The sequence below is a fragment of the Dipodomys spectabilis genome, unplaced genomic scaffold (assembly GCF_019054845.1).
Source record: "Dipodomys spectabilis isolate Male_0828 unplaced genomic scaffold, ASM1905484v1 ptg000060l, whole genome shotgun sequence".
Lineage (NCBI taxonomy): Eukaryota > Metazoa > Chordata > Mammalia > Rodentia > Heteromyidae > Dipodomys > Dipodomys spectabilis.
In genome coordinates this window covers 1,430,909-1,448,775 of record NW_024870737.1, presented here as the reverse complement: position 1 = coordinate 1,448,775, position 17,867 = coordinate 1,430,909, and the positions used below count along the sequence as shown (strand labels likewise).

General features: G+C 39.1%; 1 protein-coding gene across 3 annotated transcripts in view; it reads left to right on the top strand.

Moving 5' to 3' along the window:
* The window catches only part of Mtm1 (myotubularin 1), a 90,266-nt gene extending 72,888 nt beyond the window's left edge, over positions 1 to 17,378 (top strand). For 2 of the 3 annotated variants that reach the window (XM_042680388.1, XM_042680386.1), the window contains exons 11-15: positions 1,266 to 1,472; positions 2,977 to 3,069; positions 3,654 to 3,767; positions 6,679 to 6,855; positions 15,744 to 17,378. In XM_042680388.1, the coding sequence (XP_042536322.1) occupies positions 1,266 to 1,472; positions 2,977 to 3,069; positions 3,654 to 3,767; positions 6,679 to 6,855; positions 15,744 to 15,911 (759 nt within the window). In that variant the 3' untranslated portion in view covers positions 15,912 to 17,378. The remainder of the gene's footprint in view (positions 1 to 1,265; positions 1,473 to 2,976; positions 3,070 to 3,653; positions 3,768 to 6,678; positions 6,856 to 15,743) is intronic. The other variant, XM_042680387.1, reaches the window with a different exon arrangement.
* Positions 17,379 to 17,867: the final 489 nt, after the last annotated feature.

The following is a 17,867-nucleotide window of genomic DNA, read 5'->3' as shown; positions in this document are numbered from 1 at the left end:
CATGCGCATGCATGCACACTCCCCACCCCCCCCACTCCCCACCACAAGATTCTAGTTGTGTGCTGGTGGCTCATGCCTGTAGTCCTAGCTACTCAGAAGGCTGATATCTGAGGATCATGACTTGAAGCTATCTCAGGCAGGGAAGTCTGTGAGACTCTTTTATCTCCAGTAAACTACCAAAAGGCCAGAAGTAGAGCTGTAGTTCAAGAGGTAGAATGCTAGCCTTGAGCAAAAGATGCTCAAGGACAGTGCCTGGGCATGAGTGTAAGCCCCAGGACTGGCAAAAAAAAGATTTCATAACATCATTCCAACTTAATTTTAGAATTTATGGAGGTGTCTCTTTTGTTCTTGTCATCAGTAAAAAGTTTCAGTCAGGTTTATTTAGGAATAGCTAATTTATCTTCTAACCATTACTGGATATTATCCCCAATGGACATAGACAGAGAAATAGTTTGTTTTTTGAAACAAATCTGAAATGGATTTTAAAGAATTTTCTTTGTCCTCTCACTTTTCTAGAGAATATATATTAATTACTTTAGGAAACACGGTCGAGTTTTGTTTTCAGATATAGAGTACAGACAAAGCAATATTGGCAAGTTGGGTTAACTCCTACTCTAGAGAGACTGTCTGAAAGCCCATCTTGTTCAATGGCTCAGGTGTCTGAGGAAATTAGGAAGCAAGGGCATCTGAATGAGTTGACACATAGAAGTTAGGACTTAGGGAGTATGGATGGTGTTGTGAAAAGCTCCCCATCAGATTTTGTAGTTTGTTCCATAATGAGGGAGATACAAAACAGATTGAAAAAAAAATACAGGCACTGTTCTCAAACAAGATCAGGAAAAACAAATTGTCCAGATGGGCACGTGTCGCAACATCTACCTTGGATCTTCTCGGATGTCAGTCAAGTTATCGCCACTGAGGCAGCAGAGCAGAGATGCGGATAGTCTTGATTTGGGACCTCCAGATGGGATGGGACACTCCCTCTATAAGCTGTAGGGGAGAATTCTTTTCTTGCTTCTTATAGCTTCTTGTGGCCACTAGCATCCCTTGGCTTGTGGCTGTATCACTTTAACCTCTGCCTCTTTGGTCATACTGTCCTCTCTTCTATCTTATTGAATCCTCTTTCTGTCTCCTGTCTACTTTCCCTTTCCTATTCTAAATGTTAGTTGACATTTTAAAGCAAGACTTTGCCTAGAGCTCAAGGCTATATTTTCAAATTGAAGCAATAGCTTAGTGCTCTGTGTGAATTCACTTTTCTTTGCTAGCTCGTTCTGACAGGAGCCATTCAAGTTGCAGACAAAGTATCTTCAGGGAAGAGCTCTGTGCTCGTGCACTGCAGTGATGGATGGGACAGGACCTCTCAACTCACATCCCTCGCCATGCTGATGTTGGACAGCTTCTACAGAACTATTGAGGGGTTCGAAATACTGGTACAAAAAGAATGGATAAGTTTTGGACATAAATTTGCATCTGTAAGTAAATAATAAAGCTAGAATTTTTAAAATAACTATTAAGACCATTAGGCATTAAAAATGGTGAAGCAACTATTTAGTACTAAGATAAAAATCTGAGAAATGTAAGCTACTTTGCAAATCTGCAAAACAAAAAACCTTTTGAGTTCTGTTTGTCCATCTGTATGTTTCCTGTTTCCCATGACAGTAATATAGAGAGTCTGCAGAGAAATGTAGAAATTCACAAAAGAAGGAAGATAGGTTGGTGACTTCCTCTGAAATAATACAGCTATTCGAAACAAATATATCTTGTAGAAATGCTAGGCTTTTTAAAAATTATAATTCTCTGGTGTACATTTTCAAATAAAATCAAGACAGGGCTGGGAATATGGCTCAGTGATAGAGTGCCTGCCTAGCAAGCATGAAGCCCTGGGTTCAATTCCTCAATACCATATAAACAGAAAAAGCCAGAAATGGTGCTGTGGCTCAAGTGGTAGAACACTAGCTTTGAGCACAGAGAGGTTCAGGGACAGAACCCAGGGCCCGAGTTCAAGCCCTAGGACTGGCAAAAAAAAAAAAAAAAAAAGACAATCTGCTAAAAATCCGTTGTCTCAAGTCTTGTTCTATATACATCTTGAATACAGTATGTGTGTGCGTGTGTGTTTGTGCATGTGTACATGCGCTGGTAATGGGGCTTAAATTCAGGACTTGGGCATTGTCTCTTAGCTTTTTCCACTCAAATCTGGTACTCTGCCACTTGTGATACACCTCCACTTCTAGCCTTGTCTCATTAATTGGAGAAAAGAGTCTCATGGATTTACCTGCCCGGGCGGCTTCAAACTGTAATCCTCAGATCTCAGCCTCCTGATAAGTTATGATTGCAGGTGTGAGCCACCTGCGCCCCAGCTGTAAATTCACATTTTAAAGTAGCTTCCTGGTGATTCTCACAAAGAGAATCCATAGATCACATTCTCAGAAACATTGCAATGCCCCTTTTAGCCTTCATCCAAATAAATAACGCATAAATAACGTTTTCAGGTACAAAAATTGTTTGCTAAATGTCTGTGACAATTTTTGTTCTATTTTGTCTTCAGAAAAAAACTGTTAATTCTAATAATCATACTTTTGGGCATGATTGTAAGCCTCTACACTTTGAGACCAGTGTCTCCACAGCAGAAAAGGAGTATTTGTGACATATCAGAACATACTGTGTAGGGTATTTCAGGGAATCTGATCTGTACCTGTCCAGGAACTTGTACAGAAACAATTGTGTGAAATATTTTTACCAATTGTATAGAATGGCGATGTTTTGCCAGGTTTTGTTGGTATTTTACAGACGTTTATATATTTGATTTCTATTACTATGGAAACCATTTATTCATACTTTCATAGGAACATGTACTGTTAACTGTTTGAGGAACTTAGATTGCAGAGTTGTATAGCGATATTTTGTAGGTTATATAGTTTCTTGTGTTTTTTTTTAACCCATGAATTGAAACTAATCATCTTGATTGATTCATTGCAGAGAATAGGTCATGGTGATAAAAACCATGCTGACGCTGACCGATCTCCCATTTTTCTCCAGTTTATTGACTGTGTATGGCAGATGTTGAAACAGGTAAGAAATATGTAAGATGAAAGTACACTAAAAAAAAACATATATACTATCTTTAAGTTGCCCCCAAAGTAATACAGGACAGAGATGAAACAAAACTGGCTATAAATAATTGTTGCAACCAAGTGATGGGTACATAGGGATTCACTGTTTAAAATTACTATTCATGACTAGAATTTGCCCCAATTATCTCCACTAGTGGGAGATCAATGGACCTGACAATTTCAAGTTGTCTTTGACATGTATTATGTATTCTACACTGGCATTTGTATGCAGGCAAGTCTGCTAACCCTTGGTACCCTAAACAATTAAGATATCCCACCCTGTATACCCAGTATAGCCTAGAATATGAGCCTCTTGATCACGTTTTCCTCTTTACTCCTTGGCTTGACACTTACATAAATGGTTTAGTCCTATGTAAAGTGCCACAAAGGAGTATTAGGGTATGCAACTGTAGCTCTAATCTGCTGACCTGGCCAGAGTACTAAAATGTGTCAGTGTTTAGTCACTGCTACCATGCATCTTTTCAGTTCTGCAACAGATTTGTTTCCATTTTTATGCTTTGCTTGCTTATTTGTTTGGTCTAGTTCCCTACGGCTTTTGAATTCAACGAACGATTTTTGGTTACAATTTTGGATCATCTGTATAGTTGCCGATTTGGTACTTTCTTATTCAATTGTGAGTCTGCTCGAGAAAGACAGGTGAGTCAAAATGCTAATGTTTCTGTTTCTGTAAGAGGAATTTGCTCTTAGGGGAGGAGCACTATGCTACAATATATCAGATCATATAAAATAATATTTATCAAAATGAAAAAAGAGGAGTATGATAGTTCATTAACCACTGACTTTAACCTTCAGTACTGGAAATGACTGTGCCCCTTCCCTTCTATAAATTTCTAGATCTAGAACACATGTGATGGCAAACATTTTGGTGTAGAAGTATTCAACCTGCATTTGCAAAGGAACAGAAATCAAGAAAGCTTTGGATTTTTTTTTTTGGTACTATTAGGAGTTAAGTCAATAGAGTGATGCATTTAGAATGGTAAAGGGAAATGCCTCCGCCTAGCTTTCTGAAATTGCCGAAGCATCTACTAAATACAAAGGGTGTTCAAGGATGGTCCTAGAATGATTTACCTCCCACCTCTGGAAGTGTCCCCATTCCCTGTCTCTGTATGGGCTTCAAGGAAATAAAAAAGAATTCAGCATAGTTTTTGAAGCAAGAGTTGCAACACAGAGCAAGGAAATAAAGAGATCCTAGCTGGGTGCTGGGCACCAGGCACTGGGGCAAACATTGCAGGGTAGAGACCTCTGTAGGTAAAAGTGGGGCACATGAGATGCATGAGTGTCCTGAGAGACATTTGTCACATTGAGTTTGCAGTTGACTTAGCAAATGCCAGAAAAGTAAACAAACTAAACAGACAGTTGTGAAATCAAGGGAAAAGAAAAAAAGAATGTGTGCAGGAAATAACAGCTTAGGTGACAGTAGCATTTGCTTGGTCATGGGAATCTTATGTGATGAGTACTGAGCTAATCAGAACTATGCTATATATTGCATATATGTGGAAGACAAAATGCAAACACGCTGTGAGTGGCTCATACCTGTAATCCTAGCTACTCTGAAGGTTGAAATCTGAGGATCATGGTTCAAAGCCAGCCCAGGCAGAAAAGTCAAAGAGACACATGTCTAATTAAAAACACCAAAAAGCAGGAAGTGGGGCTGTGATTCAAGTAGTACAGCATTAGTCTTGAGCACAAAAGCTTAGCGACAATGCCCATGTCCTGAGTTCAAGCCCCAGGACTAGCGCGCGCACACACACACACACACACACACACACACACACACACACACACACACACACACACACACACACACACACACACACACACACACACACACACACACACAAATCTGTGTGCCAGTAGATAATGCCTACAATTAGATATCTCAGTTGTACTTATCATAATTCAGAGAGATGGAGAAAAGTACCAAATAAGTCAATGAAAAATAGCCAAGATGTGGAATCTGCTTAAATGCCTATGATTCTGCCTTTTAAGAAAGGACATCCTGCCATCTGGAGCAACATGGATGGACGTGGAGGATATTACATTAAGTTACATAAGCATGCAGTTACATTTCATCTTACTTATGAGTAGATCTAAATAGAAGTCTAACCTATAATAACCGAAAGTGCAAAGATACTTAGCAGGGGCTGGGGAGGGAGAAAAAAAGAAGCCGTAATGGTCAAAAATTACAAACCTTCAGTGATAAGTGAGTACGTAATAGAGACTTAATGTACCACATTGCAACTGGAGTTAATGTATTATGTGCTTGACATTTATGAAAAGGTAGATCTCAAATGTTGTCATTGCACAGAAAAAGGCAACTGTGAGGTAGCATATTAGTTATTTTGGTCTTATTGATTGTTTCCCAGTATATACATATTTTTAAAAAAGCGCTGTTAGCCTAACATGGTAAGCACCTATATTCCATCTATAGTCCCATCTATTCAGGACACTGAGGAAGAACAATCACTTGAGTCCAGGAGTTTGCGGCCAGCCTGGGTAGTGTAGTAAGACCCTGTCTCAAAAAATAAGTAATTCAAATGAAATTTATAAAAATTAAAAATCAACTATTAAAATCATGTTTTATACCTTACACAGATACAATTATCAATCATGCCTTAATAAAGTTGAACAAAATCAAGCACCTTGTTTCTGGGAAAAGATGAGCCTGCTTTTTTCATAAGTGTCAAACAATCTGATTTTTAAAGCCATGGGTATGTGTGTAAAATAACATGCAAATAAATATAATACAGTACAGATTTGGGCACCAGAAAAAGTACAAATGAAGTTTTATGTGGATTCAAAGGATGACAAAATGAACCTGTCATTATTCACATTAGTAAAGTAACATTTCTTTTCAGCTTCACCTTATGACTGTTTCTTTATTGGTTTCCTTCTTACGGAGAGTTTCAAATCCCACCTTTGAACATTTGATTCTTGTGTTTCATATTTCCTAGCTTTAGTTTGTCTCTCCTTCTTGGTGAAAGCATGGATAGATATTTTCACTAGATCATAGATACCAGTTAAAAACTGAGGACTTGGGTATCGACAGTTTTAGCTAAACATTTGTAAATATCTGGATGTTGATATCATGCACATTAAACATCTGGATGATTGATTAAAATAACTGGATGCACAAATGCCTGTTATCAAGTATATGCAGTTTAAGATTTCGTTTATGGTAACAAACGTAATAATTTTAAAAAGTCAGTGGGATCCTGTGATAATTTTCACTGGATTGAAAAGTACCCATCTGTTCATAAATGTTTTGCCTAGCTAGGAATAGTCTTCTCAGGTCAGTCAATTACATTTAATGGTCAACATCCTGTGCCCCTGTCTTCCAGCAGAAATAGTGGCTCTCAAGCTAGGCCATTATCTATGCAAATAGCAGTAAGTGGCTATGAGCACTCACTGGCCCATGATGTTTTTAACTATTACGAGGGATAATGTAAACGTGTCATTGCAGTTGATACTGAACTGTTTGCCACAGGCTGCAGGGGGCAAGAGGGCTGTGTTTACTTATGCTTTCTACATTTTTTTAAATCTCCAGAAAGTTATGGAAAGAACGGTTTCTTTATGGTCGTTGACCAACAGCAATAAAGAAAAATTCAAAAACCCTTTCTATACAAAAGAAATCAATCGAGTTTTATATCCAGTTGCAAGTATGCGCCACCTGGAACTCTGGGTGAATTACTACATCAGATGGAACCCCAGGATCAAGCAACAGGTAAGTTTAGTGGCAATGTTAAAAGCCCAGGCATATTGACAGGATATGTTTCTGGACTTATATGATGGCATTTGTTATGAGGAAAACATAAGACAACATAAGCTTAATTTAAAATTGTTTTAAATTGCTAAACCACATATTTTATGTTAGATTTCTCTGCCAATGTGAAAGCTGTAATTATTTTCTTACTATAATGTAAGCTGATTGAAAGCTCTAGAAAGTTCCTATGTTTTCATAACCAGAGGTTTCAAGTAGTTAAACTACTTGACATGGTTATACACCATGTATGCATCTAAGAAAGTCCTTTACACTGACTAGGCCTAGGTGATCCTGCCAAGGTCAGAAAATACTTCATCCCAAATCAGAATTAAAAACCTGCCTGAAGCTGGATACTGGTTGCTCACATCGATATTCCTAGATGCTCAAGTTGCTCAGATCTGAGGATAAAGTTTGAAGTTAGCCAGGGGCAGGAAAATCCATGAGACTCTTATCCCCAACTAACCCCACAGCGCTGGATAGTGGCTCCTCCCTAAAATTGTAGCTGCTTGAGAGACTGAGATCTGAGGATCCCAGTTTGAAGCCAGCCAGGGCAGGAAAATCTGAGACACTATTATCTCTGTTTAACCACCAAAATAGCTATAAGTAGAGCTGTGGTTTCAAGTGGTAGAATGCCAGCCTTGAGTGAAAAAGCTAAGAGACAAGGACCTGGCCCTGAGTTCAAGTTCCACTAATGGCACAGAAAAGAAAACAAAACCCAGCCTCTTTATAAGAGCTCAGAAGTACCTCCATGTATTAATTTATTCTAACTCTTACAAATACTCAGTATCCATTTTTCTGTACTTCCTGTGCTCTGGCTTTCAGACTGCCTAGTCCCTCACACTCTGGCTGAGCACCAGCCTGGGCTATCCCTTCTCATTGAGGAAATGCCCATTTCTGGCTGGCACCTTCATTTCAAGATCTCTGCTCCTCCAGTGAAAAAAAGGCTTTGGCTATCCAGCAATGGTTAAAATACGTGTTGTTTGGAAAGTGACAGGTTCCAGGAGTTGAGGACAGTTACTTGTTTAGTGCAGGATTTGGGAAGCACATTGAGGGGATTTACATAGCAGTAATTCTGGTGTTTAGAAGTCATGTTCCTTTCCCAATTACACATTCATTTGTAAATGGGCCTTATGTTGGTTCCATTAGGTAGACTTTTCCTGTATTTATTTGTCTTAACAATTGGGAGTTAAAAAGTGCTGACAATTTCTGTACCAGATTCTATAGTCTTCTCACTTATTTGTACTTGGAGCAGTGCTAAAAACTGCAAGAATTTCTGCAGGAATTTCTGAATAAGTATGTGACAAGTTAACCTTGGTTTTAGTGGTTTGTGACAAGTCAAGTTTGAAGACACTTCATTAGAAAAACTTACTCAAATATATTCATCTTCCTTATTTTCCTAGCATTTACAAAATGGCAATAGGGCCAAATAGGAGCTCTCTTACTCTGGTAGAAGGTTTGTACTTTCAGCTGCTAATTGCTCTATATTATGATCTTTTGGCATTTCCTGGAGGAAAACCTCCTCTATATGTAGATTTTCTCAACATAGTATTCCAACATACATCCTGACGTTCCTGGGGACATCATATTTTCATCCACCAAGTAGTGAGTGTTTTTATATGTCAGGCACTAGGGGAATTCAGAGATCAGGAAGAGGTGGTCTCTGCCCACAAGGAGCCCCTGGGATAGCGGGGGCAGCCAAGCACGTAAGCCGATGATTATAATATACAGGGATGAATCCACATAATAGAGGTATGAATTAAGTACTTGAGATTTTCCTAAAGATCTGCTTAAGTAGAACATTATTTCATATAGAAACAGATTAAAATCAAATTACATAGGACTTTCAAAATTATATAATGTACACCTCAAATCTTTTAACCACTTTCAAATTAAATTGTTATGTACTTCTGTGACTTTGAAGGCACATAAACTTTCCTGGACTTCCACAGTATTCACAGAATAGTGAGATATGACCAGTGTTGAAAGATACAAAAGAACTTACAGCCATAATGACCTCTTAACCTTGAGGAAGGCTGGTTTAGTAATTTTTTTTGTCAATTGTAGGGCTTGAACTCTGGGCCCGGGCGCTGTTCCTCAGCTCTTCAGCTCATGGCCAGCACTCTACCACTCTACCACTAAAAGATAAGAATAAGGACAGCTATTGTTAAGTCATTTCTAGTAGAAAAGTTAAAAGGCAAATAAATATGAAAATCATTTGGGTTGTAAAATATTTGTGTAGCCGGCTCTTGCCTGCACTGTATACCAGGCTTAGGTGGCACACACTAGCTTTCATAGCCCATTTCCCATGTGAGAAATTGAGGTAGAATATTGAAAGTCACTTGACTTTAAATTTCCTACTTTTATTAGGCTCTGTCTTCAAAACATACACTTACCAGACTCCTGACCACACTGGTGTGGGCGGTGTGGTAGCATTCACCTTGTTGTTTAGGCTACATTGCTTCTTTGATTCTTTCTTATCATGGAAATGAAAGCAGTCCTTTAAAGCGGACATCACCTGTCCAGGTAGTATGAACTGCTTTTAGTCCTTACCATGGTGACTTCCATCTCACTCCTTACCTGTTTCACTTCCTGGCTTCCATAACTCTCTTAGACACTATTTCAGCCACACTGGCCTCTGTTCTTCTTCAGACACTCAAATACCCACTTGGCTCTCTCTCCTCCTCCCCCGAAGCCTTTCCAGCAAAGTGCAGCTCACTCTGCATACTCATTTTAGAGTGTAACAAGCTCCCCACTAGTGTTCCTCTCTCTTACCCCCCTTCACTTTTACCTGGTATTGAGCACCTTCTAACTCACAGGATTTTTGTATTTGTTGTTTGTCTCCCCCTACTGGAAGATAAATGCCATGAAAATGGGCTTTTTTGTTCACTGATCTTGAGCTTCTAGGGCAACATATATTAAGGAGCAGCACTTACTGAGTATTAGGTCCTGCGTCTAGCAGATGCATTCCAAGACCACATCTTTTTCGGAAAAATCTCCCATTGTTAAACAACAGTGATTATAAGAACAACAGGACTAGGGAGAGACCTTCATATTCAAAGCACTAACAAAGGGTACAATCTCAATAGAAACACAAGACAGTTGTGTATCTGACCTTAGCTCATTTACTCCTTGGCAGTCTGTACTGATATGAATGACTCTTCTTCCCCCTAAAAGTATATATTAGTATAAAAGCTATGAATGTGACCATATTTGGGAAATAGATATTTGCAATTATGATTAAGTTTAGGTACCTAAAATGAGTAAACCCTACATCTAATAAGTGCTCCCATAAAACAAAAGAGGGACAGATATGAGACACAGTCACACAGAAGGGAGAAGGCCATATAAAGACAAAGACAGAGAATCTGAGCATAGTGGTACATTATGATCACAGTTCTCATAACACAGAGGCAAGAAGACCCCCAAGTTCTATGCCAGTCTTGTTTGCCTATCAAATTCTTGGTTAGTCTCTCTTACATGGTGAGACCCTGTCTCAGGAAAGAAAGAAAAAAGATAGAGGCAGAGACTGGAATGACGAGCCTACAAGCCAAAGGAAAACCTCGAGCTACCTGAAGCAAGATTGGGGCCAGAAAAGACTCTTCTCTAGAGCATCCACTGTGCATGACCCATTGTACAGTGCTACTAATACAGGCTTCTCCTCAGCACAGTGACCTGAATCCAGCCTTCTTCATCTGTACATCTGTTTCAAAGCTTTCTTCTCTGTGCACACAGATCTGGCAGATACTTTAACACAGGGGAATGGAGGACAGATGTGGAAGTCAGTACACACACATACTTCAGTGGACTTTTGGTTCTTTCATTATTATCTTTATAAGTTGTTTAAACTTTCTAGTAAGCTTGCCCCTGCTTACTTGGATTATATTAACTTTCTAGGGACCTCTTCAATTCTCTATCTTGACCTGAGTAGTGATTGCTTAAGTGTATGTTTATGTCACGATTTGTGGAGCTGAATGTTTTCAGATGTGGGTACTGTGTTTGGTTTACATCTCAGTAGAAAAGTTTAGGAACTGAGCATGCTAGCTTGTGCCTTATACTAATGTCAGTGTTATTTCCCCATCAAACAACTACACTGAAATGCACTGCATTGATTTACAACACTGTCACACCACTGCTCTAAGGCCTAGGCTGGGTTTTTGCCCATCTTATAGAGAGGTTTTCAGAGGCACTCAGAAAGGTAAGTTATGTGATCGGTAAGGGGAAAACAGAATTGACACCCACATGAAGAGTACCAGAGGCTAGGAAGATTCCTTGAAGAACTGTTTGAGATGTATATGAGTAGATGTGTTTGAGGATGGATACTTGGCATAGCATTCCCTGTACTATGGAGGGGCCCTGGACATTGCTGCTTATCTATCCTTTGTATGAAAATGCATGAATGGACTGGTTTTTTCCTTTACTGGAAATCAGTAAGGATTGGATTTTTTAAAAAGCACAACTTTGGAGCTGGGCGCTGGCAGCTCATACTTCTAATCTTAGCTACTCAGGCAGCCAAGATACAAGGATGACAGTTTAAAGCCAACCCTGACAGAAAGGTCTTAAGAGATTCTTATGTCTAATTAACCTCCTAACAAGCCAGAAGTGGAGTTGTGGCTCAAGTTGTAGAACACCAGCCTTGAGTGAAAAAACTAAGGGAGAATGCCCAGGCCTTGAGTTCTAGTCCAGTACTGTCAGGGGAAAAAAAGCACAATATTGAGTCAAAATTGTCAATTGTTAATTACAAAATAGTCCCACTGATATGAACTTTAGCAAAAAAGTCATGGGTAGTGTACTTTGCTTCTATATACTTACTTCCATGGCAAGTATCAAAAATCTCTAAAGGCCAACATCAGAAAAGTATCCTTCAGAGCAAAAGAGGGCAGTGAGCCTCTGGACCAGATGCACAGGAGTCCTGAGCTGGTCCAGGTTGATAGATGTTTGCAAGATGCCAATGTGCACTTTGGTTATTGCTTGGTAGTGAATAGTGAATAGGACTCCAGGTACTTTTTGATGTCCAGTATGTAAGGAAGGTGTGTGCGTATGCTACCCCTTGATAAAAGGTCATCTTCAGAAGGCACTGGGCTTCAGCACATGTGTGGCAGGTGATGTAGCTGCTGTAAAACATAAAGCATAGATCAGAGAGGATCCAACATGGTGACCAGCCGGTAGGGAAACACCACGCTCTGCCAACTAAATGGAGTTTGGCTTCCAACACGCAGTTTCCCTAAGAGACTGACAAAAACAAAAAGGCAAATAACCAGAGAAATTAAAGAACTGAAAAAAGAAAAATCCCTCAAAACTCGCACAAAGGTGGAAAGACTTGAAGACCCTTCCCCCATCCATCCCTAGCTCTGCGCCACCAAGTTGGGAAAGCTGCCCAGCCCACAGCTGCCTGCAACCTGAGAGCCACAAGCAGACTGTAGAACCCAAAGGCAGAAAACTACAGCACAGGACCAGGACAGTGTAGATAGCGACAGAGACGGGAGACAAGGTACCTTGAGACCCAGACCTGGAGCTCCCAACGCCACAGTACTGAGCCCACAATCATTGCAATGGAGCCCCGTGATGACCAGTGATCTACAGCACACAGATACTGCGATCTGCCACAGCACCGCTGGACAGCCCCTAACCAGTTCCAGGATCAGTGAGTACCCCATGGGGGACACCCCCCACCCACACACACACAGGAATGGTGCACAGGCTCCAGCAGCCTGCGAGTGAGCCCCACCTGTAACTGTGCGAGGGCTCTAGCAGCCCCACCCGTGTGCCCTGGGCAGATCGAGCAGCCTCTGCCTTCAGTCCCTGGCTCAGTGGAACTGGGAATTGTGCAGAAGCTCCAGCAGCTGGAGAAGTGCCCCCAACCCGCTGGGAATTGACAAGCAAGTGTACCCTAACCCGGATCCTAAGCTGCCTAGGCCACCAGTACCACAAAACACGCGCATGCTCCAGCAGCAACCCAGGAAAGAACTCCAGTGAGAGCGAGGAAGAAACAGAAGACAAAAGATTAAATAAGTATTGGCAGAATTGACTAAAGTAATAAAAAGACAGTTGCAACAGCAATTTCAAGAGTACAAAAAGGAAGTATCACAGGAATTCCAAGACCAAAAAGAAAAGATGCAGTCAAGAATAGACACCGTACATACCTCCTTAAATGAAATGAACACTTTGAGAATCCATATAGAAAGCATGAATAGATCAATTTCCACAACGCAAACCACAATGGAAAACATACATAACAGAATGATTGAGATGGAAAATAGGCTATCAGGAGCTAAAACAGATGAGCTGGAGAAGAAAATCATAGATAAGGAAAAAACACTCAGAAATTACCAAAGGGAAGTCTAAGAACTGGCGGACAATGCCAACAAATCTAATGTTTGTATAATTGGGATTGATGAAAAAGAAGAATACCACAATAGAGGGATGCAACACTTACTCAATAAAATTATTGCAGAAAATTTCCCCAATCTCAAAAGACAAAACCCTCATCCACATAACAAGCATACAGAACACCTAGAAAAAGGAACCTAGAAGAAACACTTCTCTACACATTATAGTAAAGACAATGGACCTGAATTGCAAAGAGATTTTTTTTTTTGCTGTTATCAGTCGTGGAGCTTGAACTCTGGGCCGGGACACTGTGTCTTAGCTCTTCAGCTCAAGGATAGCACTCTATCACTTGAGCCACAGTGCCACTTCTGGCTTTTTCTGCTTATGTGGTGCTGAGAAATTGAACCCAGGGCCTCATGCATGCCAGTCAAGCACTCTGCCACCAATCCACCTTCCCAGCCCCTAAAACAATTTTTTGGGGGGGGTTCGGTTGTGGGGCCTGAACTCTGGGCCTGGGCGCTGTCCCTCAGCTCTTCAGCTCAAGGCTAGTGCTCTACCATTTGAGCCACAGTGCCACTTCCAGCTTTTTTCTTTTTGCTTATGGGGTGCTGAGGAATTGAACCCAGGGCCTCATGCATGCAAGGCAAGCGCTCTACCACTGAGCCACCATCCCAGCCCCTAAAATTTTTAATGATAAAGAAAAATTAAAGAAATTTATGAACAATAAGCCAGCACTACAAAAAATACTAAATGGAGGAAAATAGCCTGAAGAAAATAATCAAGACTGCCAGGCACTGGTGGCTCACACCTGTAATCCTAGCTACTCAGAGGCTGAGATCTGAAGATCACAGTTCAAAGCTAGCCTGGGCAGGAAAGTCTATGAGACTCTTATCTCCAATTAACCACCAGAAAACCAGAAGTGGTGCTGTAGCTCAAATGGTAGAGCTCTCACCTTGAGCTGAAGAGCACAGGAACAGCGCCCAAGCCCAGAGTTCAAGCCACGACCAAAAAAAAAAAAAAAAAGAATGAAGATGAGGGAATCAGACAGAAACCTAATGGAAAGTTTGCTTTATTAATATGAAATGTCCTTCTTTGTTTTTTCTAATTATAATTTGAAATACGTTTTATCTGATAGTAGTATTACTACCCCAGTCTATTTATGAGGGCCATTTTCTTGGGAGACTTTGTTCCAGGCTCTCACTTGAATAGTTAATGTTTGAAAGCCTTAGGGCCATAGTTAATGAAAGACAAGGAAAGACAGAAGAATTCTTGTAGATTAGCTAAGCTAAGTGGACAGGATAACTAAGCAGGCTAGATTAGATTTTGTGATAGAAATAGAGAATTAGTGAAAAATTGCTGGTGAGTAATAAAGCCAATGAACTAAAGCAGTTTAGTTTAAAGCATTACCTCTGTTGGTAATTTTACTAAGGTTCTGTGGGTTTTCAGCCTTAGGAGATGCTGATAAATGAAAAGTAGCTCTTTGAGAAATTTTTGTAATTATTCTATAAATCTAAAATTATCTCAAAATACAAAGTCAAGGAACTGTGTTTCCCCAAAGTTCCTTAAGTAGACTATAGGAAACTTTAGTGGTTTGAGAGGGCACAAACATGTCATAAATTTGAAATGTATGTGATATTGAAATTAGTTATGATCCTTATAGAAATCCTTTCTCTCTCTTACTGTACATTCTTCAAAGCACACCTATGCCTCAAACTTGGAACCATTCAGTTAGTGGTCAGTGGCTTTTGTGTCTTGGCAGATACTTATTTAGTATCTGAGGACAATTTATCAGACCATCTACCTTTAGGTTGTTGATGTTTTGCTGCTTGGATTTATTGAATTTGCATTTTTGTTGCTATCTTTGTGTTATAGCATCCATTCTTTTCACAACCATGCATCAATAGCTTCAGAGATTTGTAGGGGTCTAAAATTTGAGACAGAAATGTTAATGAATTAATTAGCTCAGAATTGCTAACACATATGTAAACTGAGAAGTCATCCATTAAAAGGAAAAATTGCAAGAAGTATGTACTATTGAAAAGTTGAATTTTAATAAGTTGTTGCATTAGTATGTTGTCTGAGATGAAACTGTAAAGAGTAGCTGCAAGAAATATGATGTTTTCTTTAATGACATTTCCACAGAATGTTTCAGGACATACTTAGTAAACTAAGGGTATGTATTAAGAAAGAACCTACTACTACCACAGATTTTGTGTCCAGAAACCTACACTTAGTTGTATAAATTTGGAAAATAAATTAAATTTTAAAAGCCTTCATTTGTTCACTAATAAAGTGGGAGTAGTTAAATACTGAAGTCACAGCAGTAGTGAAGATTAAAATAATACAACAAATACAAAAGTCTCAATAAGCATCTTACAAGAAGAAATATTGCTATTGCTTTCGTTGTTGTTGCCCCTGGATTATTGTGACATATTGGAAAAATTACCTGTAACATTGTGCATGAATAAAAATATATTTTAAAAAACAGACTTTATTGTAACTCACATCTGTGCTCTCTCCAGCAGCCAAATCCAGTGGAGCAGCGTTACATGGAACTCCTGGCCTTGCGCGATGATTACATAAAGCGGCTCGAGGACCTGCAGCTGGCCAACTCTGCCAAGCTTTCTGCTGCCTCAAGTTCCCCTCCCAATTCTTCCCAAATGATGTCCCACTTGCAGACACAGTTTTGAGGGGACCCGTGGCATTGCATTTGCACTTCAATTCAGAAAATAGTTGGCTTTCTGTCCAAACTAGATTGAAATATTTGCCTCCATGTAGAAGTTAACTAACATTATCTTACACTCTTGAATATGTGCCTTCTAGAATACATATTACAAGAAAACCAGTGTCCACATGGCAATCTGATGAAAGGAGCCAAAAGGAGGCTCTGCTAAATCCTGACACCTTTCAAAAGCACTTTATGAAAGATAATTTTTAAATGGAATTTACCTCTATAGAAACGCTATGTGTACAGTCTGTATTTTGTGGTTTGAGGCATTTTTAGTTGGAGAAGTAGAGTTGGGAGATGATTCTTCTTCAGACTGCCTGTACCGGTTACTTTGCATTCTTTCAAATGAGTCCAAATGGGAAAGATGGGAATTACTGCCAAAAATCACACTGAACTCAGATTCTTCAGCATTATCCAAAAGCAAAGTGTTTAAATAATTGCCAGTGCTTACACCATCATGCATGGTGACTGAAGGAGAAATTGCTGGGCAGGCAAGTTTTTCATTATTTTGAAATAGAAAAGATTTTCCCATAATTTTCAAGAGAAACATATTTTTCTATGATGGATCCCAGTTCAATATGGTTTGGTATTTTTCTTAACTGTCAATTCTACTTTCTAAATTCTTTCAAGAGCTTGTGGAAAATTCAGAGCCATTTTTTTTTCAGGCTACAGCGAGCCCCATATGGAGCACTGGTTAAAGGTGTCAGGTGCCTTCCTGCTGCTCTAGCCAGGGCAGCTTATTCACCCAAATGGAGGGTCTTGGGTGAGTAGCCCTTGCTCTAGAGTATCATTCTTGGAAATAAATGCCCCACGTGTACATTTGTTGAGCGTATTCTTGAATATATTGTGTTTATGGATCTCAGTTTCAATAGTGTTAAAAACTGGTTCTACACATTTTTACTTGAAGTACTGGCAGTTTGCTTTTTCAGGTTTTTTTTTCTTTTGTAGTATGAAATGAAATTTTCAATGCACAGTTCTATTTGATATCTAAACTAATACATTTAAAAAGTAAGTATATTTGTAAAAGCTAAAGCTAGCAGAGTTGAAACAATTAATGTGTTTTACAATGATTTGTAAAGGACTATTTATAGCTAATATGGTTTTGTTTTCCAAGAATTAAGAGAAATTAAATATATCTTTGTAAGTTATTTTATGTCATAGCTCAATTGATCTATCAAATAAGACATCTCAAATATAGTAGTATAAAGTATGAATTTTGTAAGTTAAGAAATTTTATTAGACATTCTCTTGCTTTTTGTAAACTCTTGTAAATATTTCATAAATTAACAAAGCGTCACTCCATAAAAAAAAGCTAATACTAATAGCTTAAAAGATTTTTGTGAAATTTCATGAAAACATTTTCATGGCAATAATGACTAAAGACCTGCTGTAATAAATACATTAACTAAAACCTAACACTATTTTCAGAGCTAGAATTGTGTTGTGTTTCATTTGTACATACCGCCCGCCCATCTTATTTTCTTTTCCTGGGTCAACTTCACATGCTCTGTCTTGATAGAAACCTTGTTTTCATTTTGACTTAGAGATGGCTATCTGAATTTCTGCCATTGAAAGCTCTGATATCTTTGTTTTAGGAATAGAGATCTTCATTACAAAGCACTCTGATGCCAGCTAATGTAGTATGTACACACCAAAGCCAAGAGCAAACAACAATTTCACACCTTGTCAGGATCCCTTAAGTTTATTTGGTACATGTAAGTAAGTGGCCACTTCAAATGACTAAAGGAAGTCCCTGCCAATGAAACCTTGTGCATTTTATAGAGCTTTAATCAGCCTCTACAGTAGTAAACATACATAGAATGGAGACATGTAGACTACTAATGTATTTGAGATTTTTACTCAAATAGTGTATTTTAGGTATTTTGTGGAAAAAAATAATATAAGATGGAGGATACAT